This window comes from Hibiscus syriacus, unplaced genomic scaffold (assembly GCF_006381635.1).
Source record: "Hibiscus syriacus cultivar Baekdansim isolate YM2019G1 unplaced genomic scaffold, ASM638163v2 tig00110503_pilon, whole genome shotgun sequence".
NCBI classification, from domain to species: domain Eukaryota; kingdom Viridiplantae; phylum Streptophyta; class Magnoliopsida; order Malvales; family Malvaceae; genus Hibiscus; species Hibiscus syriacus.
In genome coordinates this window covers 4,857,318-4,877,085 of record NW_024062764.1, presented here as the reverse complement: position 1 = coordinate 4,877,085, position 19,768 = coordinate 4,857,318, and the positions used below count along the sequence as shown (strand labels likewise).

At 35.5% G+C, this 19,768-nt stretch overlaps 2 protein-coding genes across 2 annotated transcripts; both read left to right on the top strand.

Annotated features, from left to right (window-relative positions):
* Window positions 1–12,933: 12,933 nt before the first annotated feature.
* Window positions 12,934–14,423, top strand: LOC120129768 (the record flags this gene model as incomplete). The annotated part of the gene is made up of 2 exons (XM_039147194.1): window positions 12,934–13,271; window positions 14,006–14,423. Coding segments are annotated over 2 exons (729 nt in total), but the record flags the coding sequence as incomplete, so codon positions are not given.
* Window positions 14,424–17,225: 2,802 nt separating this feature from the next.
* LOC120129767 (F-box/FBD/LRR-repeat protein At5g56420-like) lies at window positions 17,226–18,298 on the top strand. Its single transcript, XM_039147193.1, has 2 exons — window positions 17,226–17,755; window positions 17,953–18,298. Exons 1-2 carry the CDS (start codon window positions 17,226–17,228, stop codon window positions 18,296–18,298), a joined length of 876 nt encoding a protein of 291 aa, XP_039003124.1.
* Window positions 18,299–19,768: the final 1,470 nt, after the last annotated feature.

Sequence of the window (19,768 nt, the reverse complement as noted above, 5' to 3'; positions counted from 1 at the left end):
ATAATAAAATAGGTATTTAACGGGAAATATTATCAAGTACAATAACATATTAGGTAACGCTTATATAATGTAATAGATAGCGCTTATATAATAAAATAGGTATTTAACGGGAAATATTATCAAGTACAATAACATATTAGGTAGCGCTTATATAATGTAATAGGTAGCGCTTATATTGACCTATTTTATAAGTAAATCGGTATATTTATACCGGTAACATTGCAAATTTACCTATTACATTATAATTATCGGTTTTGATATTTCATAAAGTGTCAAAACTTTTTATAAAAGTATTGACACTTTATGCTTGCACCTCGTTGGGCATTAATATTTCATTCTGGACAAAAATATCGACACAAACTAAAAAAGTGTCGATACATGATTTAGACCTATTCTCTCATAAAATCGGTATAATTATACCGGTTTCATTGACCATTTACCTATTACATTATATTTATGGGTTTCGATGTTTTAGGGATCGATATTTTTTTAATAAATGTATCGACACTTTTTAAGGGTACACCTTTTTTGGCATTCATTCTAGACCGTAAGTATCGACACTTTATGCTTGCACCTCGTTGGTTTTAATATTTCATTCTGGACAAAAATATCGACACAAACCAAAAAAGTGTCGATACATGATTTAGACCTATTCTCTCATAAAACCGGTATAATTTAACCGGTTTCATTGAACATTATACTTATGGGTTTCGATGTTTTAGGGATCGATACTTTTTTTAATAAATGTATCGACACTTTAAGGGTACACCTTTTTTGGCATTCATTCTAGAACGTAAGTATCGACACAACTTTAACAAGTGTCGATACTATATGCTGACCTATTTTAGCATAAAACCGGTATATTTATATCGGTTACATTGTAAATTTACCTAATACATTATAATTATTGGTTTCGATGTTTTCGGGATCGATACTTTTAATAAGTGTCGATACTTTATGTTGACCTAATATATTATGCGTGCACCTCGTTTGGGTCGATACTTGTTACATTGTTAATTTACCTATTATATTATAATTATTGGTTTTGATGTTTTTTGGGTCGATACTTGTAGTTATTGTACATACCTAAATATGTACTGTGAATTTAATGTTGTACCCACCCTTTAACTACCACTACCAATACCACATCCTATTGAAAGCAGCACGACTGAAACATGTTCAAAATGAACCTTTGCTTACATCTCCATCAACTCCTGGACCACTGAACTTGCACAACAAAATTTTTGCCATGGATAATACTAATGTAGACAATGTTAAGCCAACCGAGGAATGCCATGAAGTACATAATGTTAATGAATCTGACAGATTGGTTGGTCAGTTCTGTTCACGTGATCAAGCTTGGTACTTTTACAAGGGATTCGCACGGGAACATGGGTTTAGTACACGTAAGGGAACAACACGGCTTGACGTGGAAGGGAATGTGAAGACATAAGAATTTTGTTGTTCCAAAGAAGGGTTTTGAGTATCAAAAGTCAATACTGTTGATCGTCGACGTGCTCATATGCCAATCACAAGAACAGGATGTAAGGCTAGAGTCATAGTTACAGCAACAAATACAAACGATCAGTGGGTTATAAGTAAGTCTAATCAGAAACATAATCATGCATTGTGCACACCTGCTATGACACCATTTATGCGTTCTAATAGAGCTGTAAGTAAGGCTGATATCGATGAGGCAACAACATTGAAAGAGGTCGGTGTTGGTACGTCACAAGTAATGAACTATTTAACGCAGCAGGTAGGGGGCTATCATAATGTTGGATTTACACATAAAGACCTCTACAATGCACTTCAAAGAGGTAAAGCAAAGGAAATCGTCGATGGGGATGTGAATACGCTTATTGCCTACTTTGATTATAAGAAACATGATGATCCCGGGTTTTTTATGACATACTCAGTACACGAATCGGGGGCATTATATAATCTTATTTGGTTGGATTCTACATCGAGATCGGATTACACATGCTTCGGTGATGTAATTGCGTTCGACACAACGTACAAAGATAATTTGTATGGTCGACCAATTATGCCTATTGTTGGTGTCAATCATCACCATAACACAATTTTGTTTGTCACTGCCATAATCACTGACGAGACGTCTCAATCTTTCGAGTGGGTGATACAGAATTTTTTAGAAGCCATGATGAATAAATCACCTATTTCAGTTGTCACCGATGGGGATAGGGCAATGCAGAGGGCTATCAAATCTGTTATCCCTTATTCTAAGCACATATTATGTTCTTGGCATCTTTCTCGCAATGCACAAGCTAACATTGGTGACCCAAAGTTTACAGCAGCATTCTCAAAATGCATGGCTTCCTGGAGGACAACCAAGGAATTTGATATTCAATAGCGTTCGGTTGTTTCAGAATTCAACGTCCAAAAGCATCCATGGGTGATTGAGAAGGGAAATACACGACACTTATGGGCACAAGCATATCTAACCGGTCATTTCTTTGCCAATATTCACTCAACACAAATGTGCGAGTCTATGAATGCTTCACTAGCTATTGCACTGAAACACAACAAGACATATTTAGATGTTGTTCGTGCAATTGAAGATGGAATTAGTAGAATGCGTATGAACGAGTTGAAAGCGGATTACTTAAGTTCCCATACGAAGCCCTTCCAGATCACAAAATTGGTCGACCTTGAAAGCCATGCCGCTGCGATTTTTACCCGCGAATCTTTCGTGTGTTCCAAGATGAACTTATACGAGAGACATTGTACCGGATTGAGGCAGAGATTAAGTCCTTATCAGATGAATGTCAACATTATATTTTGTCAAAGTACGCAGAAAAAAATAGGAAATTTGAAATTAGTTTTGATTCTCGTACGAAAACTCTAATTTGCTCCTGCAAAAAATTTGAGACCGTTGGACTTCTGTGTTGCCATCAACTTCACATTTTGAAGCACTTGGACTACACATATTTGCCCGGGACTTTGATTCAAAGTTAGTGGACAAATGATCCGAAGGCTTCTGCACCCAGTTATGTTGATTTGAATATGTCTCCAGAAGTGATGCAAATGGCAATGTTCGCTGCTCTACGTTCAACGTCAAGTAGGTTATGCTACATTGCATCAAAGACAGACGAGTCTTTCAAAACCGCAAGAGATGAGATGAAAAAACTAATAGAAGAATTAGAAAACTCGTTTGGTTTGAATGATTCAGTCAACCAGAGCATTGTAGTAAACAACGTTCGTGACCCTCAACGAAAACAACGCAAGCAAAAAGAAGTGTCGAAGAACAAGGTCGAGAAGAAAATTAGCCGATGTGGGTACTGCAACGGTGATGGACAAAACAAACTAACATGTCCTCAAGTCAAGCTCAATTTGAGTACAAGCACACAGCCTACATCAACTGATTTTTTCGAAGACGGAATGGAATGACAACGATCTCCATATATCGTAAGTATCAACATGACTCCTATTGTGTATAAGAAACATGTACATATAAATATTTTGAATGAAGGAAGAAAAACCGCGTTACTTAAAATTAGCGACACAATATTAAAAAGTGTCGATATAGGTTGTAGACCTATTCGCTCATAAAACCGGTATATTTATGCTGGTTATATTACAAAATTATCTATTACATTATAATTCTGGGTTCCGATGTGTAAATGTCGACACTTTTTGACAAGGTATCGACACATTTTTCTTCCATTCTGGACATAAAGTACCGACACAATATAAAAAAGTGTCGACATAGGTTGTAGACCTATTCGCTAATAAAACCGGTATACTTATACCGGTTATATTACAAAATTATCTCGTACATTATAATTCTGGACATAAAGTACCGATACAAAATTAAAAAGTGTCGATATAGGTTGTAGACCTATTCGCTCATAAAACCGGTATATTTATACCGGTTATATTACAAAATTATCTATTACATTATAATTCTGGGTTCCGATGTGTAAATGTCGACACTTTTTGACAAGGTATCGACACATTTTTCTTCCATTCTGGACATAAAGTACCGACACAATATTAAAAAGTGTCGATATAGGTTGTAGACCTATTCACTCATAAAACCGGTATATTTATACCGGTTATATTATAAAATTATCTATTACATTATAATTCTAGGTTCCGATGTGTAAATATCGACACCTTTTGACAAGGTATCGACACATTTTTCTTCTATTCTGGACATAAAGTACCGACACAATATTAAAAAGTGTCGATATAGGTTGTAGACCTATTCGCTCATAAAACCGATATATTTATACCGATTATATTACAAAATTGTCTATTACATTATAATTATGGGTTTCGATGTTTTTTCAATCGACACTTTTTGAAAAGGTATCGACACATTTTTCTTCCATTCTGGACATAAAGTACCGACACAATATTAAAAAGTGTAAAAACTTTGTTGTGGATATCATGGAAAAAAATGATATAGTAATGTGTTTCGATACATTTGCAAGCAGATGTAAAATACATTAATAACTAGTATTGATATTTCAACAATCCTCAAATGTATATGTATACAGAGAAACAAATATGGAATAATTAATGAAAATATACACACAATATAATCACACCAAAATATACATACACAAGAATGTTCAAATAATGTACCGACAAACGAAATTAATCCGATGAAAAAGGGTTATTTCTAACGAAGTCCGGAACATTAGAGGCCTTCAACAAATTTTCCAAATACTCTCGTATGTTTCCGCCTTTTTCTGAGGACATACATAAATAATTTCAATTATCAAACTAATGAGGTGCAATTTTACTAACAATAAACTAAATTCGCATAAGCATGAATAAATTTGTGTCATACCTAGAGCACTGTCGTTCGAATGGAAAGCAGCGTCAAAGGTAGGTGGACATATGTAATTGTATTTCTATATAAACACATAAGTTGTTAAAATAATCAATGTCTGAACACCTGTTCAACTGGAAAAACATATTGCATAAATGCAACTTACCGGATTATAAATCATTTTTTCCGCTGAATCATCGACCAAAAGTGTATTTAGCTCGTTAAAATCTGGACACGCGTTCCAAACATCATTAAGATCTTTACAGTAGGTAACAGTATTGTATGTTTTGCATTTTGCTTGATCCTGTTCACAAACAGTCGAACATAAATATGTAGGAATCATAGACAACGAAAAGTCAGCAAACTATAATGACATTCATCTTACCCACACGAATAGAAAATGCTCAGAAAATAAAGGTAGTTTCTCAAGTACACGGTCGACGTTATGCCTGAGATTGTAATCAAGTTTGAATGTTAACATTCAAATGTATATTAACGATTTTGACTACAGTAATTCAATTGCTCCAAACATGTTCTAACCTCATCTTTGAAGACCAAAGGGCAACAACAAAATTATCGACACAAAATTGTATAAATTCAAATAATCCTGTTCTGAGGACAACATCTACAACATGAAGAAAATGAGATTAAAGTTCTACGCTTATATGTTAAAATAATGGATACAAAAGAATAGAATTAAAACCTGCAGGCAGTCTTGGGATGTAGGCAAGGACACCATTGAGATCAAAAATTAACAGTTTTCTTAAAGGCGGCATTGCAGACACGATATACTTGTTTGGATCATCATCATCATCATCATCTTCATCGTCATCTTCATCGTCATCTTCATCTTCATTGACCGCTTGGTTGTCCACATCTGTTAAAAGAAAATAAAATACAGTTCAGAACGTGTAAATGTTTAGAAACATAAATAATGAATTACCTAACTCGTTTGATGTCGTTGACGTAATTCGTCACGCAACATGGAGACTTCATGTTGCAATGATGAAATATCGAATCGCATTCCACTCACAAGGGAATCAATATGCTCCCAAAAATTGACCATGTATTCCATCACGGTCTTAATTGTGGCATCCTCTGCAACTGGAGCTTCTTCCATCATTGCGTCTCCACTTGGTTGCTCTTCTTCATGGCCAACGGGGTCCATTTCCTCCCTTTCTTGATCTAATCCAACCTCCTTGACACGCTTCCAACCGAGTTTTCAACAAAATCATATCCCGCTATTTTAATAAATACCATGTCAATCTTGCGGGTTAATCGAATAGGGGCGTCATGCGAAAAATCAACTTCCTTCTTCTTCAACAGATGGGTGATGACACATCCATATGGTAGTGTAGTTGAAATTGTTGCTCCCTTTGTGACCATATATACAATTGTATTAAATATGAGTTTTGCAATGTTTGGAGCCGTTTTGGATTTAGATTTATACTTTGCTATCCACCAATAATCGCTGTCTCGAAGCGTTGAATGTTTTCCCCCACTAGGCCGAATATACCATGTGAGCATTTTGTGAAACACTCTCGACTCTACATCAAGGTGAATTGGGCTATTTCTAGCAACCCGTTTAATTGTAGACCAATCTACACAATTTTCATCTGAATCCCCTTTATTCGCTAGACCTAAACCCTCCACAATAGTTTCCAGATATATATATATATATATATATATATCCTTCCCCATGACATGTGTATTAATTCTTATTATATTAGTCTTATTAGGCTCGTGCTGTAAGGAAGCATTGTTGTAGAAGACTCTAACTAGGTTGGGATAATATCTTGGTTCTACACCAAGGAATTCAAGCCAACCCCAAGATGTAAATGTGGATTTAAAACTAAATGCATATTTATCATCAAACAAGAAACCCAGGTCAATGACACGTTCGGGACGAATCTTCCTTACTTTAAAACTCGTCTGTCATCTTTGTTTCTCCATATCGGATCTAAAGTTCAGAGTTTCGAAGGACATGATTTCCTCAGAAGAATCGTTTGTTTCAGAAGGAGGTTGTGGTTGAGAAGAACTGGGTTGAAAAGAGCTTTGAGAAAGACCGCGCTTCTGACGCTGACGTTTTGGAGCCATTTTGGTTGGATGCTATTACAATGGAACACAAACACATTCAGGAAAAAAAACTCCAATATAGAAATCAATCAAACCCATAAAATATCGATAAATTTACCTGAAGAGTTATCTTCTGCCTGCTTGCCTTTATGTTTAGGGTTTTTTGATTTAGAGTACTATATATAATGAACGGTGAAAAAACACTTGATATTTATACTAGTATCGACAAAACATTAAACAGTGTCGATACATATTATATACCAATTCTCCCATAAAACCGGTATACTTATACCGGTTAGATTGAAAAATTACCTAATACATTATACTTTTAGGTTTCGATGTTTATGGGATCGACACTTTTTATATATGGATCGACACTTTATGGTTGCACCATGTTTGCCATTCATTCTGGACCAAAAATATCGACACAAACTATAAAAGTGTCGACACATTATTTAGACATATTCTCTCACAAAACCGGTATACTTGTATCGGTTAGATTGAAAAATCACCTATTACATTATACTTATGGGTTTCAATGTTTATGGGATCGACACTTTTTATATATGGATCGACACTTTATTGTTGCACCCTGTTTGCCATTCATTCTGGACCAAAAATATCGACACAAACTACAAAAGTGTCGATACATTATTTAGACCTATTCTCTCATAAAACCGGTATACTTGTACCGGTTAGATTGAAAAATTACCTATTACATTATACTTATGGGTTTCGATGTTTATCGGATCGACACTTTTTATATATGGATCGACACTTTATTGTTGCACCCTGTTTTCCATTCATTCTGGACCAAAAATATCGACACAAACTACAAAAGTGTCGATACATTATTTAGACCTATTCTCTCCTAAAACCAGTATACTTGTACCGATTAGATTGAAAAATTACCTATTACATTATACTTTTGGGTTTCGATGTTTATGGGATCGACACTTTTTATATATGGATCGACACTTTATGGTTGCACCCTGTTTGCCATATTGTAAAATTGCCTTTTACTTTAAAGTGAATTTTGTAGTTATTGTACATACCCTCAATATATATGGAATGGCCATTCATTCTCGCACATGATGACAATTATGATGACATTTGGTATAAAACAGACAACAATCTCCATATATCGTAAGTATCAACATGACCCTTAATGTGTATAAGAAACATGTACAACAACATACTGCTAACTTTTCTCATCTCATTCATAATTATATTCACATACAAAATTATAAATCGTATACAAAATTATAAATCTTATACAAAATTAACCCTACATTTACATCATTGCAACTTTTTGTTATTCTTATATATCATGGCAGCTTTTGTTATCTCCTGTCTTCGTTGATTTTGATTGTGGCTTACGAGATCGTTTAATATTCGCGATCGATCCCACTCTCCAACCTATCTTATGTATCAGATCTTTCCACTTACAAAATCACCAGTTGCCCCTGTAGAACTGATCGATTCCATCCACATCATCACATACATGCCGCAATCATGTCTGTTACAAAATTTGAAAACCACACATGTCAATTATGATGAATACTGCATAAATTAAGCTTTCTATTTGTGATAACATCTCATACCCATTCAATTGCTTATTCTTCTTATGCTCCACAAATTTGAAATTTTTCAAGGGATACTTTCCTAGAGATCCACAGGATTCAACCCAAATGCGTTTCTTATTATAAAAATCTAATATTTTAATCTGCATTAAAATAGAAGAAGTTATGATCCAAAAAAATTATGCATTATAATTTACATAATGTCCTTTCATACATACATACATACCAATCTCTTAGCATCCTTCACTCTCTGTTTAGCTGCTTCAGTTGTAAACATACTATCATATATTGTTGCAACACGATCTACCATATCCAACACCAACAGATACCAATGTGAATTATGGTAGTTTATTGTGATCATGATCTGTAACAAATTTCACACCCAATTTGACAAAATTCAACATTCTATATCCGAAAACATCATTTGTAATTGGTATGGTGTCTTACCTTCTCACAGTCGGTGAATTTCACATAGTTATTCAATATGGGACCCCAGAAGGTAGCAATACTCTTAACACTTTCTTTGATGTTGGCATCAAACGCCTGCTGCTACAATTACGCAACAAACATTATTAATTTACCGTCTATAACACTACTTATCTCTATTTATTAATTTAATTCACCGCTAAGTGGTATGGAAGGTAGCCAATCCTCCGGAGTGACTTCTGAGAATCGTAGCATACTGTCCAGGCGAGAAAATCAATAACCTAACAAAATTAATTACACAATCAGAACATATTCAATAAGTTTTAACATTTTCTACTTTCTACTTACCACACCGCCAACCCATTCCGTAGGCTTCAACGTTGCAACGTCGTATACACTAGCGAATTGATTTCCCATTGAGATTACAGAATATCTGTATGAATCATTAGGATTAATATGTTGTCATGAAATATTTAAATATAACTCACAAAGCAATATATTTCACTTACTCTGATTCTAACTCACTATTCCATAAATAATCACAAATTGTAGCTTCGATGTCATCAATTTCGCTTGGAATATCCGCTTTTTCAACCTACAATTTTGCATACAAATTTTTGTCACAACAACATAAAAAAAATCAAATTAAGTTTTCTTTTATTCAACTTACCTTCTGCTTCTTCTTCTGGGGTGCAGGACATTCCGAATCCAAATCTGCTGCTATAACACTCTTCGGTGTATAAATGACATCGACTTCCTTCCTCCTCATTTCTTCCATATCTTCTTCTTCCTCTTCCCTCTTTTCTTCTTCATATTTTTTCAGTTCATCGTATTTTTTTTCTACATAGCTCTTCATCTCTTTTATTTCACCCTTCAATTGATCTCCTTCATCCAAGATTTATCAACCACCCCCTTCACCCCCGTAAGTTCACTCCTCAATTCCACAACCTCCTTCACCACTCCCTCAAATTTTTCACCCGTCACCATCTTAATATCACCCCTTAACACCCCAACTTCTTTCACCACTTCACCCCTCAACACCTCTACTTCTTTCACCACTCCATCTATTTTTCCATCCACTACCCCCTTATGCCTCTCAAGTGTATCTTCGACTCTCTCAAGTTTCTCTTCGACTCTATCAAGTTTCTCTTCGACTCTTGATTGTCTTTGCATGATATCAAATTGGATTTTTTTGATATCAGCCAATTCAGACATCAAAATGTCGAAGTTACTATGTTTTCCCTCATCGTCGTCCCACTCACTATCATCCCCCAATACAACCATCTCTCCTTTCTTCTCCTCTGCCTCCTCTACATCCTTGCCAATAACCTTCAAAATTAAATTACAATATTAAGACATTGATTATATTCTTAATATTATTTAATTACATTTATTACTCTTTCTTGCTTTTTCGCTCTATCCAACTTCAACTTCACCATCACTCTAACCACCTCTTCCTTCCCCCATGCACGGATGCGTGCCACTCCGGTTCTTTCATAAGCCGGCACTGCCTCACAGCCCGACCAAAAATCGAACAGTGCAACCTGCATTTATAATAAAATTTATATTTTTATATAAAAACACAAAAAAGTTCTTCAACTCATTTACCTCTAAGATTGCTATGCACCCTTTGAGGTGATTATTGATTCAATCAATATCGAATGGATATATTCAGCCCAATTGAATTCACCCTTCAAGCCTTCATCGCAAATGAGCTTCATATGTTCCTTGTTCGTTGACGTATGACCCGTTGGACAAAGAAAGATACCGACAAGGTATAATAGAACTCTGGCCTTCAGCTCATCCCCAACGTAAGATCCACTTTTTATTTCCTCTTCAATTTCAGCATATGTCACCTTCCGCTTCAAACCATATTTGGAGGCAAGTGCTTTCCAGTCCTTACTCTTACAGACTTCTACAACACTTTTGCCTTCATTTTCTACCCCCAATACGGCTGCAGCACATGGGATCCCGAGATAAAATGAAAAATCACCATACTTAGCAATACATTGTCTGACATCAAATTGTGCCATCAAGGATCGACACAATTCCCTCCGAATAGGTCGATCCCTTACTCCTACCAATGATCCAAAATCTATTTCTCCCAGCACATTCAACTGACCCTTCTCCTTAAGGTGTTTAATTAATGAATTCACCCTTTTAATGCTGCATCTTGTCGACACTTCCTACATTTTTTAACAATATATAATGTTATAGTTCTTATATATTTTGTATCAACGTATTTACAAGTTTAATGAATACCTTATTTTCATGTGTTTTTCTCCGTTCTTTGTATTCTTTACTATCATTCATTGACTGTGTGATGTAAGGTTCCTTTTCAGCATCACTCATTGAATTCCATTTGGACCTCACATCTTTTGTCACCCAATATTAAACATAAACGTTTCTTAATCAATACATTAACACTAAATACTACTCAATGTCAATTTCATTTTACATACCGAACCGCTCTGTGTGCCATCTTCCTTCATCGTTTTGCATTCGGCCATATTGTCAACATTTAAAATTTGTAATCAATTTAAAGTTTATCGATACTTTAATCCAATTACCATTTCAACAATAATAACAAAAAGACATTGATACTTACTAGAAGTACATATATCCACCATTTGGTTGTTTTCAAGTCTCGGCCTCAATTTCAAAGTCATTTGCGCCAACAATTTTCCAACCCATTGACTCCATTTTTCCTTCATATATCAGTTTACGCAAATCAAATTATTTTGTTACATACACTTTTTTCAATATACAAATATAGATAACTACTCTTGTGGTAAAACAGTTTTATTCAAAAGAATTTGAATGGCCACTACAAAATGTGTCGGCACATTTATACAACCTATAATATCATTTTCTACCTATAATATTTAATAAAAGTATCGACATTTATATTTTACCTTCAATATCACTTTCTACCTGCAATCGGTCCCAAATGTTTCTTTACTCCAAAACCCCAAACAACACATAAAAACCATATTCGCGATTACTGTAATAATAAAAAACTAGGGTTTCGACAACATACTTTTCGATTCGACTACATCAACAAACAAACAAACATCGCTTTAGAAACGCCTTCTGAAATGCAGCAACAATTACGCTTCGATTTCAAAAACTCGTCCGTTCTATCAATTTTCAGAGGATATTTAGATATGGCCTTTATATTTTCATCGGATATGTTATTTATATTTAATCAATACAAATACAAAAGTGTCGATACTTTTATGTCAGGTGTCGATACTTTCGAAAGGATAATTACCTATTTCTTTGAAAGTGTCGATAATTTATTACACTTACTTACGAAAGTATCGACACTTTCAATATATCCGGTATCGTTTTACCGGTTTTATCATTTTGATACCGGTTTTATCATATTTTTACCTGTTATATCGTTGTGGATCGTTATATTTTTTTAAAGTATTGACACATTATAGGCGCTAAAACTGCTTCTCTTTTAAATTCACAAAGTGTCGATCCTTATATAAAGTATCAACACTTTCAATATATCCGGTAACGTTTTACCGGTTTTATCATTTTGATACCGGTTTTATCATATTTTTACCTGGTATATCGTTTTGGATCGATACATTTTTTAAAAGTATCGACACTTTATATGATTTAAAAATGCTTCTCTTTTAAATTCACGAAGTGTCGATCCTTATATTAAAGTACCGACACTTTAAATGTATCCGGTAGCGCTTTACCGGTTTTATCATTTCAATACCGGTTTTGTCATAATTTTACCTGTTATATCGTTTTGGATCGACACATTTTTAATTTGGATCGATACGAACCGACAAGTTAAGTTTGCCGGTTGCACAATTTTTTAATATTTCTTCATGACTTAGACCTACTACATTATTATTAGTCAACATTTCCGGTAGCGTTAAACCGAATTTATTAAATATCTTTTAATGTATCCGGTAACGCCGTATATTAACAGTATATTAATATGCTTTAATCCACCTTCTTTGTTCCGAAATTTTCTCGAGAAACCATACTTTCTAGATGGCATTTCTCACACCTTGACCTGAAATTCCCATCGCCTCTACAAAAAATTTCTCTAACCCTATCCGTCGCTCTAGATTCCTCAAAAGCCTCGCGATTTGGAAGAACGATGACCAGAAAGTTTGGTCAAGTACTAACGTTAGGTTTGGTGTTAAAGATGTTCGTAGTACGGTTTCAGATTTGAGCCAAAGCTTGAGGTTGTACGGACAATTTTCTGCCCCTGTGAAGCAAGGATCGAAGCCCAGCAAAGAGGAAGAGGAGAAGCAGGATTATTACGTGAATATGGGTTACGCAATTCGGACCTTGAGAGAGGAGTTCCCGGACATCTTCTACAGGGAGCTAAATTTTGATATTTACAGGTTTGGATTCAATTCTTCTTGTTATTTTCTGTTCGCATTTGTACTTATGGATCATTTTTTCCCGTAATTTTTCATTTGATTGCTTTGAAATGTAGGAAATAATAGAGAATTCTGAAGAATAATTTGAGTTTTCAAAATTATCCCTAGTAATGTTTACCTCGAATGAACGAAATTAGAACTCAAATCGCTACAAATCTGAAACATATATTGACAGGGGTAGTATTATATATATATAGACTTTTTTTTCTGTTTATATAATTCTAATTGAGCAAAATTTGAACATTTTGAACCCTTTGTTTAAGTGTTCCCTAATTGGGATAGTGCGAATCGGTCCTGAAATCAGGTGAGATAGCGATTTCTGGTAGCAGGCCTGAATCATTGCTTCAAATGTTGAAAATTATAGTTGTCTCAAGCTCTAATCCTTTGTTTCCCTTAGTTTTCTTTGGCCATAAAAAAAAAAAAAAAAAGAGCGATGCTATCTGTTCGAATATCGGGTATAACTCATTGTAAGCTTATTTTTTTATGCAATTAGATATTCTATAAATGTAGCTTTTGTTTTGAATGTTGACCGACTACAAGTAAGAAAGTATTGGCTCTTAGCTTAGGACAAAGAAGTCTCAACGAGCTCTGTTAATTACGATCGACTTCTCGTCGTTAATCTTATATATAGTTATATACGAATGTTCTTGGACCGTTTTCATTCTATTTATACAGGTTACTTATCCTCTGTTTAGGGATGATATTGTTTTCAATGATCCTCTCAACACTTTCATCGGAATCGACAATTACAAGTCAATCTTCTGGGCACTGCGATTCCATGGGAGGATATTTTTCAAGGCTCTCTGGCTTGACATTATTAGCGTATGGCAACCGATGGAAAACGTCATAATGTTCCGCTGGATTGTCCATGGCATTCCACGAGTCCCATGGGAGAGCCGCGGTCGATTTGACGGCACTTCCGAATACAAACTCGACAAGAATGGTAAAATATACGAGCATCGAGCCGACAACATTGCGCTGAATTCACACCCGAAGTTTCATGTGCTAGCCGTGGAGGATCTAATTCGATCCGTAGGTTGCCCCTCGACCCCGAGGCCAACTTACTTAGAGATTTCATCGGCTTAGTCTCCGGAAAGAACCTAATAAACCCACTTGTTTTTTTTTAAAATTTGTAAATAATGTGTTTCATGGTTGTAGATATTGAGCTATAACATGAAATGGCAGTTATAATATGTAATGCTTGCTGTAGATCACAAAGCAAGCACTTGGCACTACATGGGTTGTATTCTCATGTTTTATATATTCTCAAACAAATTGTATAGTCCTTGTAAAGTATGTAATTTTGGTATTGGGATACATTTTACACAGATAAATTAATAAAATAAATTATTTATTAAAAAATAAATTTTCTTTCAACTTCAAGACTTATTTTAAGTGAAAAGGAAGATTATCCTAAAAGCACTACCATGTTTGTCTTAACCAATAACATTTTATTTGCTTATATGGTACTTCAAGGCCATTACATTAAAAACAATTAAGCAATTCTTGTGGCTTCTTCTCCACCAACGGTACCACGGACAGTACTTGCCCCGTTTGCCATAGCTGAGAGGAAACAATCATTCACGCCATTCGAGACTGTCAGTCGGCGCGTTATCTATGGAAACAACTCATACCAGGATCAAAGGAGATAAGTTTCTTTTCTTCTAACATTTATGAATGGCTTAATGCTAATTTGTCTAAAAACGCAGGTTTGGACCATGACAAGTTCCAGTGGAGGCACCTATTCGGCATTTTAATTTGGAGACTTTGGAAGCATCAAAATAACCTGATTTTTAACAGACAGATTTGGTCGGTGCCTGAAAAGATCCGTGCTGCCTGGATGTAGGCCAAAGCAATTCGGCAAAAAACAAAAGAAGAACGTCCGCTTGTGAATACTTCCGGACCGAAGCAGAAATGGCGATCTCCTCGTGCTAGGATCGTGAAAATCAATACGGACGAAGCAGTGAATTAGAACTCTATGGAGACGGCGAGCGAAGGCGTGCTTTGTGACAGTTTTGGCAACTGGATGTCAGGATATCACCAGAATATCGGTCGTTGTTCGGTGTTCCAAGCCGAATTGTGGGGAGTCCTCGAAGTACTTAATATTGCTTGGAATCACAGCTTTCGGAATATTATAATAGAGACGGATAACACAGACGTGGTCAAGCTTAACATCTGTTGCCCGAGGTCATAAACCCGTTGTTACCAAACGAGTACGAGATTTGCTTAAACAAAATTAGAGCGTTATAATCATGCATGTTGCCCGAGAAGCGAACGCTGTGGTTGATAGCTTGGCTCTTCTTGGACGAACCAGGCCGTATGGCCTTGAAATCTTGTAACAAATCCCGAGCGGTATTCTAAATTCTCTTAGACAGGATAGTGGTGCTAATGCCAGCTTCTATACTCACTGAGTTTCAGTGACTACCCTTATTACCCAGAAAAGAAAAAAAATACTATTCTTTTAAGTTTTCTAAATTTAATGTATAATATGTATCACATTTTTAATGAAAATTCAGATTGAATAATATGATTCATGAAAGGGTTAAATTAATTTGTTTAAACTCTATATTTACAAATATAAAGGGTAGATATCATATAGAACTTTAAACCTAATGGATATTAAAGTTCTGATAATAAAGTACATCAAATTCATATTTAATACATAATGTTCTAATCATAATATACTTTCACATAAACAAAAATATTCCCCTTTAGATGTCTATGATAATAATGTGCATCATTAAAACCTTACTGATAATAATATATGACTGATATCTAGATGAAAATATAGAATGCACTAACGCACAAATAATAATAATAATAATAACAATAACAATAACAATAATAATAATAATAGTATAAATATACTTATCTAAGAATATAATATTTTGTCGTGATTGAAAATTTGATCTTTATCATCCAAGATTTTAAATAAAAGTCATGAATGATGAATCTAATTGGCAATGTAAATAAATTATTAATACTGAGCAAGTCCAATTGATAACGTATTATGAAATAAAAATAACGAAATAATAAGAACAATAACAAGAAGAAATCCGAGGATAAGGCAAAAAATCATTTATTCTTATTACAATATAAATGGTCTATAATGTTTTCTCTAGACTTTATATTTATAGACATAAGAAGTAGATATAGGGATGAGCATGGGACTCGAACCCGATCCGACCTGATCAGGTCGAGTTTTTCTAAAAAAAATCAAGTTCGGGTCGGGTTTAGGGTGAAAAATACTCGACCCGGCCCCAAAAAAATAATATTTTATTTTATATATTTAGGAATAATTACAATAATAATCCTCTATATATTATTTTTTTCAATTAAGTCACAGTTTTTATTGAATAAAAATAATATTTTTTATTATTTCTAGTCTGATCGGTTTTTTAAGTTATATATTGGGTCGAGTTCAGGTTAGGTAAAATCTTGTTTCATGCGGGTCGGGTCAGATCTCGGGTGGAGGAGTCATTGTTCTCCGGTCGGGTCGGGTGGACAAAAGATCTGAACCAACCCGACCCATGCCCATCCCTAAGTAGATATCATTTAGAACTTAATCTTAATCTTAATGGATATTAAAATACTAATAATAAAGCACATCAAAATCTTATTTAGTACATAACGTTCTAATCATAATGAACATTCTCATAAATAGATATTAACAATGATTAAATTTTAATTAGTGTTACAAATTAAACGAATACTTAAATTTAAAAAGAATTAAAATATAAAAAAATGGATAAGTATTTTAAAATGGGTGAGTGGTTAAAGTAAGAATTTTAAACGAATTAGAATTCTTAGCTTTAAGGCTGCTAAAGTGATAGTGTTGGAGTGAATTACGGAGAGGGAAAACATAGAACAATTCCCTATGATTTCTTGGTTTGGCATTCCGAAAGTTTTTCATTCATGGCTGAATCGATTCGTTCACCGTCAAAGCCAGTTCACCGTTCTAATGATGAAGACAACATTGATCGCATTAGCGACCTACCTGACTCGATTCTGTGTCACATCCTTACCTTTCTCCCCACCAACATGTCCGTCGCCACCAGCATTTTGTCAAAAAGATGGATAGATTTATGGAGTGATGTTCCAATTCTCTCATATTCCACTGAATTTAAGGGCAGCTTTGCAGATTATCTAGATAAAGCGTTCACCATGTGTCAAGCTCAAAAAATTCACAAGTTTAGCTTAGATTTCAAACTTATCGTGACAATTGATGAAGAGCATTTAGTTACATGGATTAGTGCTGCAATTGATCGTAATGTTCGAGAGTTGAAATTCAGTTTCTGTTCTTCACTAGGACCACTCATTCGATTGCCTGTTCGTGTTTTTTCTTGTAGAGCACTTGTGTGTCTAAAGTTGTTCGATATTTTTGTTGATGTCCCTACAAATGCCTGTTTCCAAAGACTTAAGATTCTTCAGCTAGAACGAGTATTGTATGCAAATGAGGGTCTGTCACACCCCAAAATTTTAATTTAAAATATATTTATTTTATTTTATTTTATTAAGGGATTAAAATGGGAAGTTTTGATCGTATGTTTGGGAAGTTTAGGCACTTAGTTTTCCCATTTTGAGGATGTAAAGAAAATTTAAAAAAAGGCCCTTCTCGGTTTTAATCCCAAAATAAAATCAGGACCCTCGAGTCAACTCAAAACTCCCTCACCCGTCGTTCCCTTCTCCGTCGATCCACCTCGCTTCGACCATCATGGAGTGCCCCGTCGCCCCCAGCAGAGCCGATAGTATCCTCTGACCCGTCCTCGACCTTTGATTTACCCGAATCGACCGTTGGTGGCCACGAGGAAGGGAAAAACGTTGTTCGAGCCACCCATCTCAGATCTCGACTGTCACTGATCGGTGTTCGTCACCACCAACTCCATTGGATGTTTCGTCATCGTCCAACCAAAACTCCTATGGCTATTCATCGAAAGGTGCCGCCAATCGCTGTGAAGAATCGTTCAAAAGTCGTCGGAGGAACCTAGGTCGCACGTCGTTCTTCCTCGATTACGTTCACCTCGATCATCAGCTTGTCTCACCGCCATCTAGATAGGTTCCCCGCGTCACTCCAGTCAAAACCCAACCGGTGGGTCACGTCGACATCGCCGGTTTCGCCTGTCCGCCATCGAGGTGAGTGTTTCGACCTTTTGTTTTAGTTTCCGATGGTTTTAGCTGGTTTTGAATGTTGATACGACTTGGTATTGATGATTTGATGACCTCGGAGTGCTCGACAGTCGCCCCCGTCGCCACGTACCGCCGCATGCGCGTGGGGCTCCTCCCCAACCTTAGAACATCCTAGAATTGACTTGAATCGGTCTAAGTCAACTCAGATCGAACAGATTCAACCCGAACCGATATGTCCGTTGACTTTGACATGTCCGTTGACTTTGACAAAAAAGTCAAAAATTTTAAAAAGTCATATTTTATGTTTTTTGATGTCATGAGTCCGAATCCGAAGTTTGTTTTACCAAATTCTAACTGAAAGCCTTCGAATTGACCCGTTAACTCGAACATTCATATTCAATTTAAGCAATTTAATTAATTACTTTTAATTTAAGGGTCAATGACTAATTTGTGTTATCATATATTTAAGGTACCCGCGATTCTCCTGATCATTCGTCTGCTCGACACAGTTCCTCCCGATTCGCTCAACCGTGAGAGCCTATGATTACTCGTATAGTTCTGCAACCCTGTTAAATACTCATTTTAATGTACTACTTCGATAATAACCTTGTTCTAATATGACCTAGGTTCGCGTACAATCGAAGAGCGTAGTGAAGTTGATGCTTGATAGATCTCCCGAACTAATTCTTTTTGTGAGGTGTGTTCCTTGTGTGTCATATACATGTTTTAAATATATGTTTGAAATATCATGTACACATGACTGTTTTATCTTATTTGCAATGTGATTATTTGTTTTGACTTGATTTCATATGATTTATCTGTTTCAAGTCTGATTTCTGATTTACTGAAGTTTTTAATCATGCTTGTCTGATTATGTTCTTTGTTTACTATTTTTATTGAATTAGTACATGTCTAAACTATGATTTTTTGCTACTGCTAATTATTGTCTGAAAACTATTTTCTTCGGGGTACTCTAGGATCTGATATGAAGTCTTTGTAGGTTCAGCTCTGATCAAGCTGGTAATTCCTTATACAGGTTCAACACCAATCAGCTGGTAATTTCTTATGGACTGAAGGCGACCCTTAGGTGGGCTCTTAGGCCCAATGAGCCTTGTAGTAAGACCTTATGACCCTAAGGTACTCCTTTAGAGTGGTACCTCTACTATGTGCATTGGGTAAGTCCTTATGAGCATGAGGGCACACCCCTCAAGTGTAGGGGTGTTCAAAATTTGGTTTTAATCGAATTAACCAACCGAACCGAACTAATTCGATTAATTCGGTTGGCCACCAAATTAGTTCGGTCGGGGAACGGTTAAGGTTTTTTTGGATAT

Excerpts from the sequence above, each read along its gene's own strand:
- LOC120129767 (XM_039147193.1), top strand. The coding sequence starts at position 17,226 with ATGGCTGAATCGATTCGTTCACCGTCAAAGCCAGTTCACCGTTCTAAT. Across the intron at positions 17,756-17,952 it reads CTTCAGCTAGAACGAGTATT|GACCCTCGAGTCAACTCAAA; the intron begins GTATGCAAATGA and ends AAATAAAATCAG.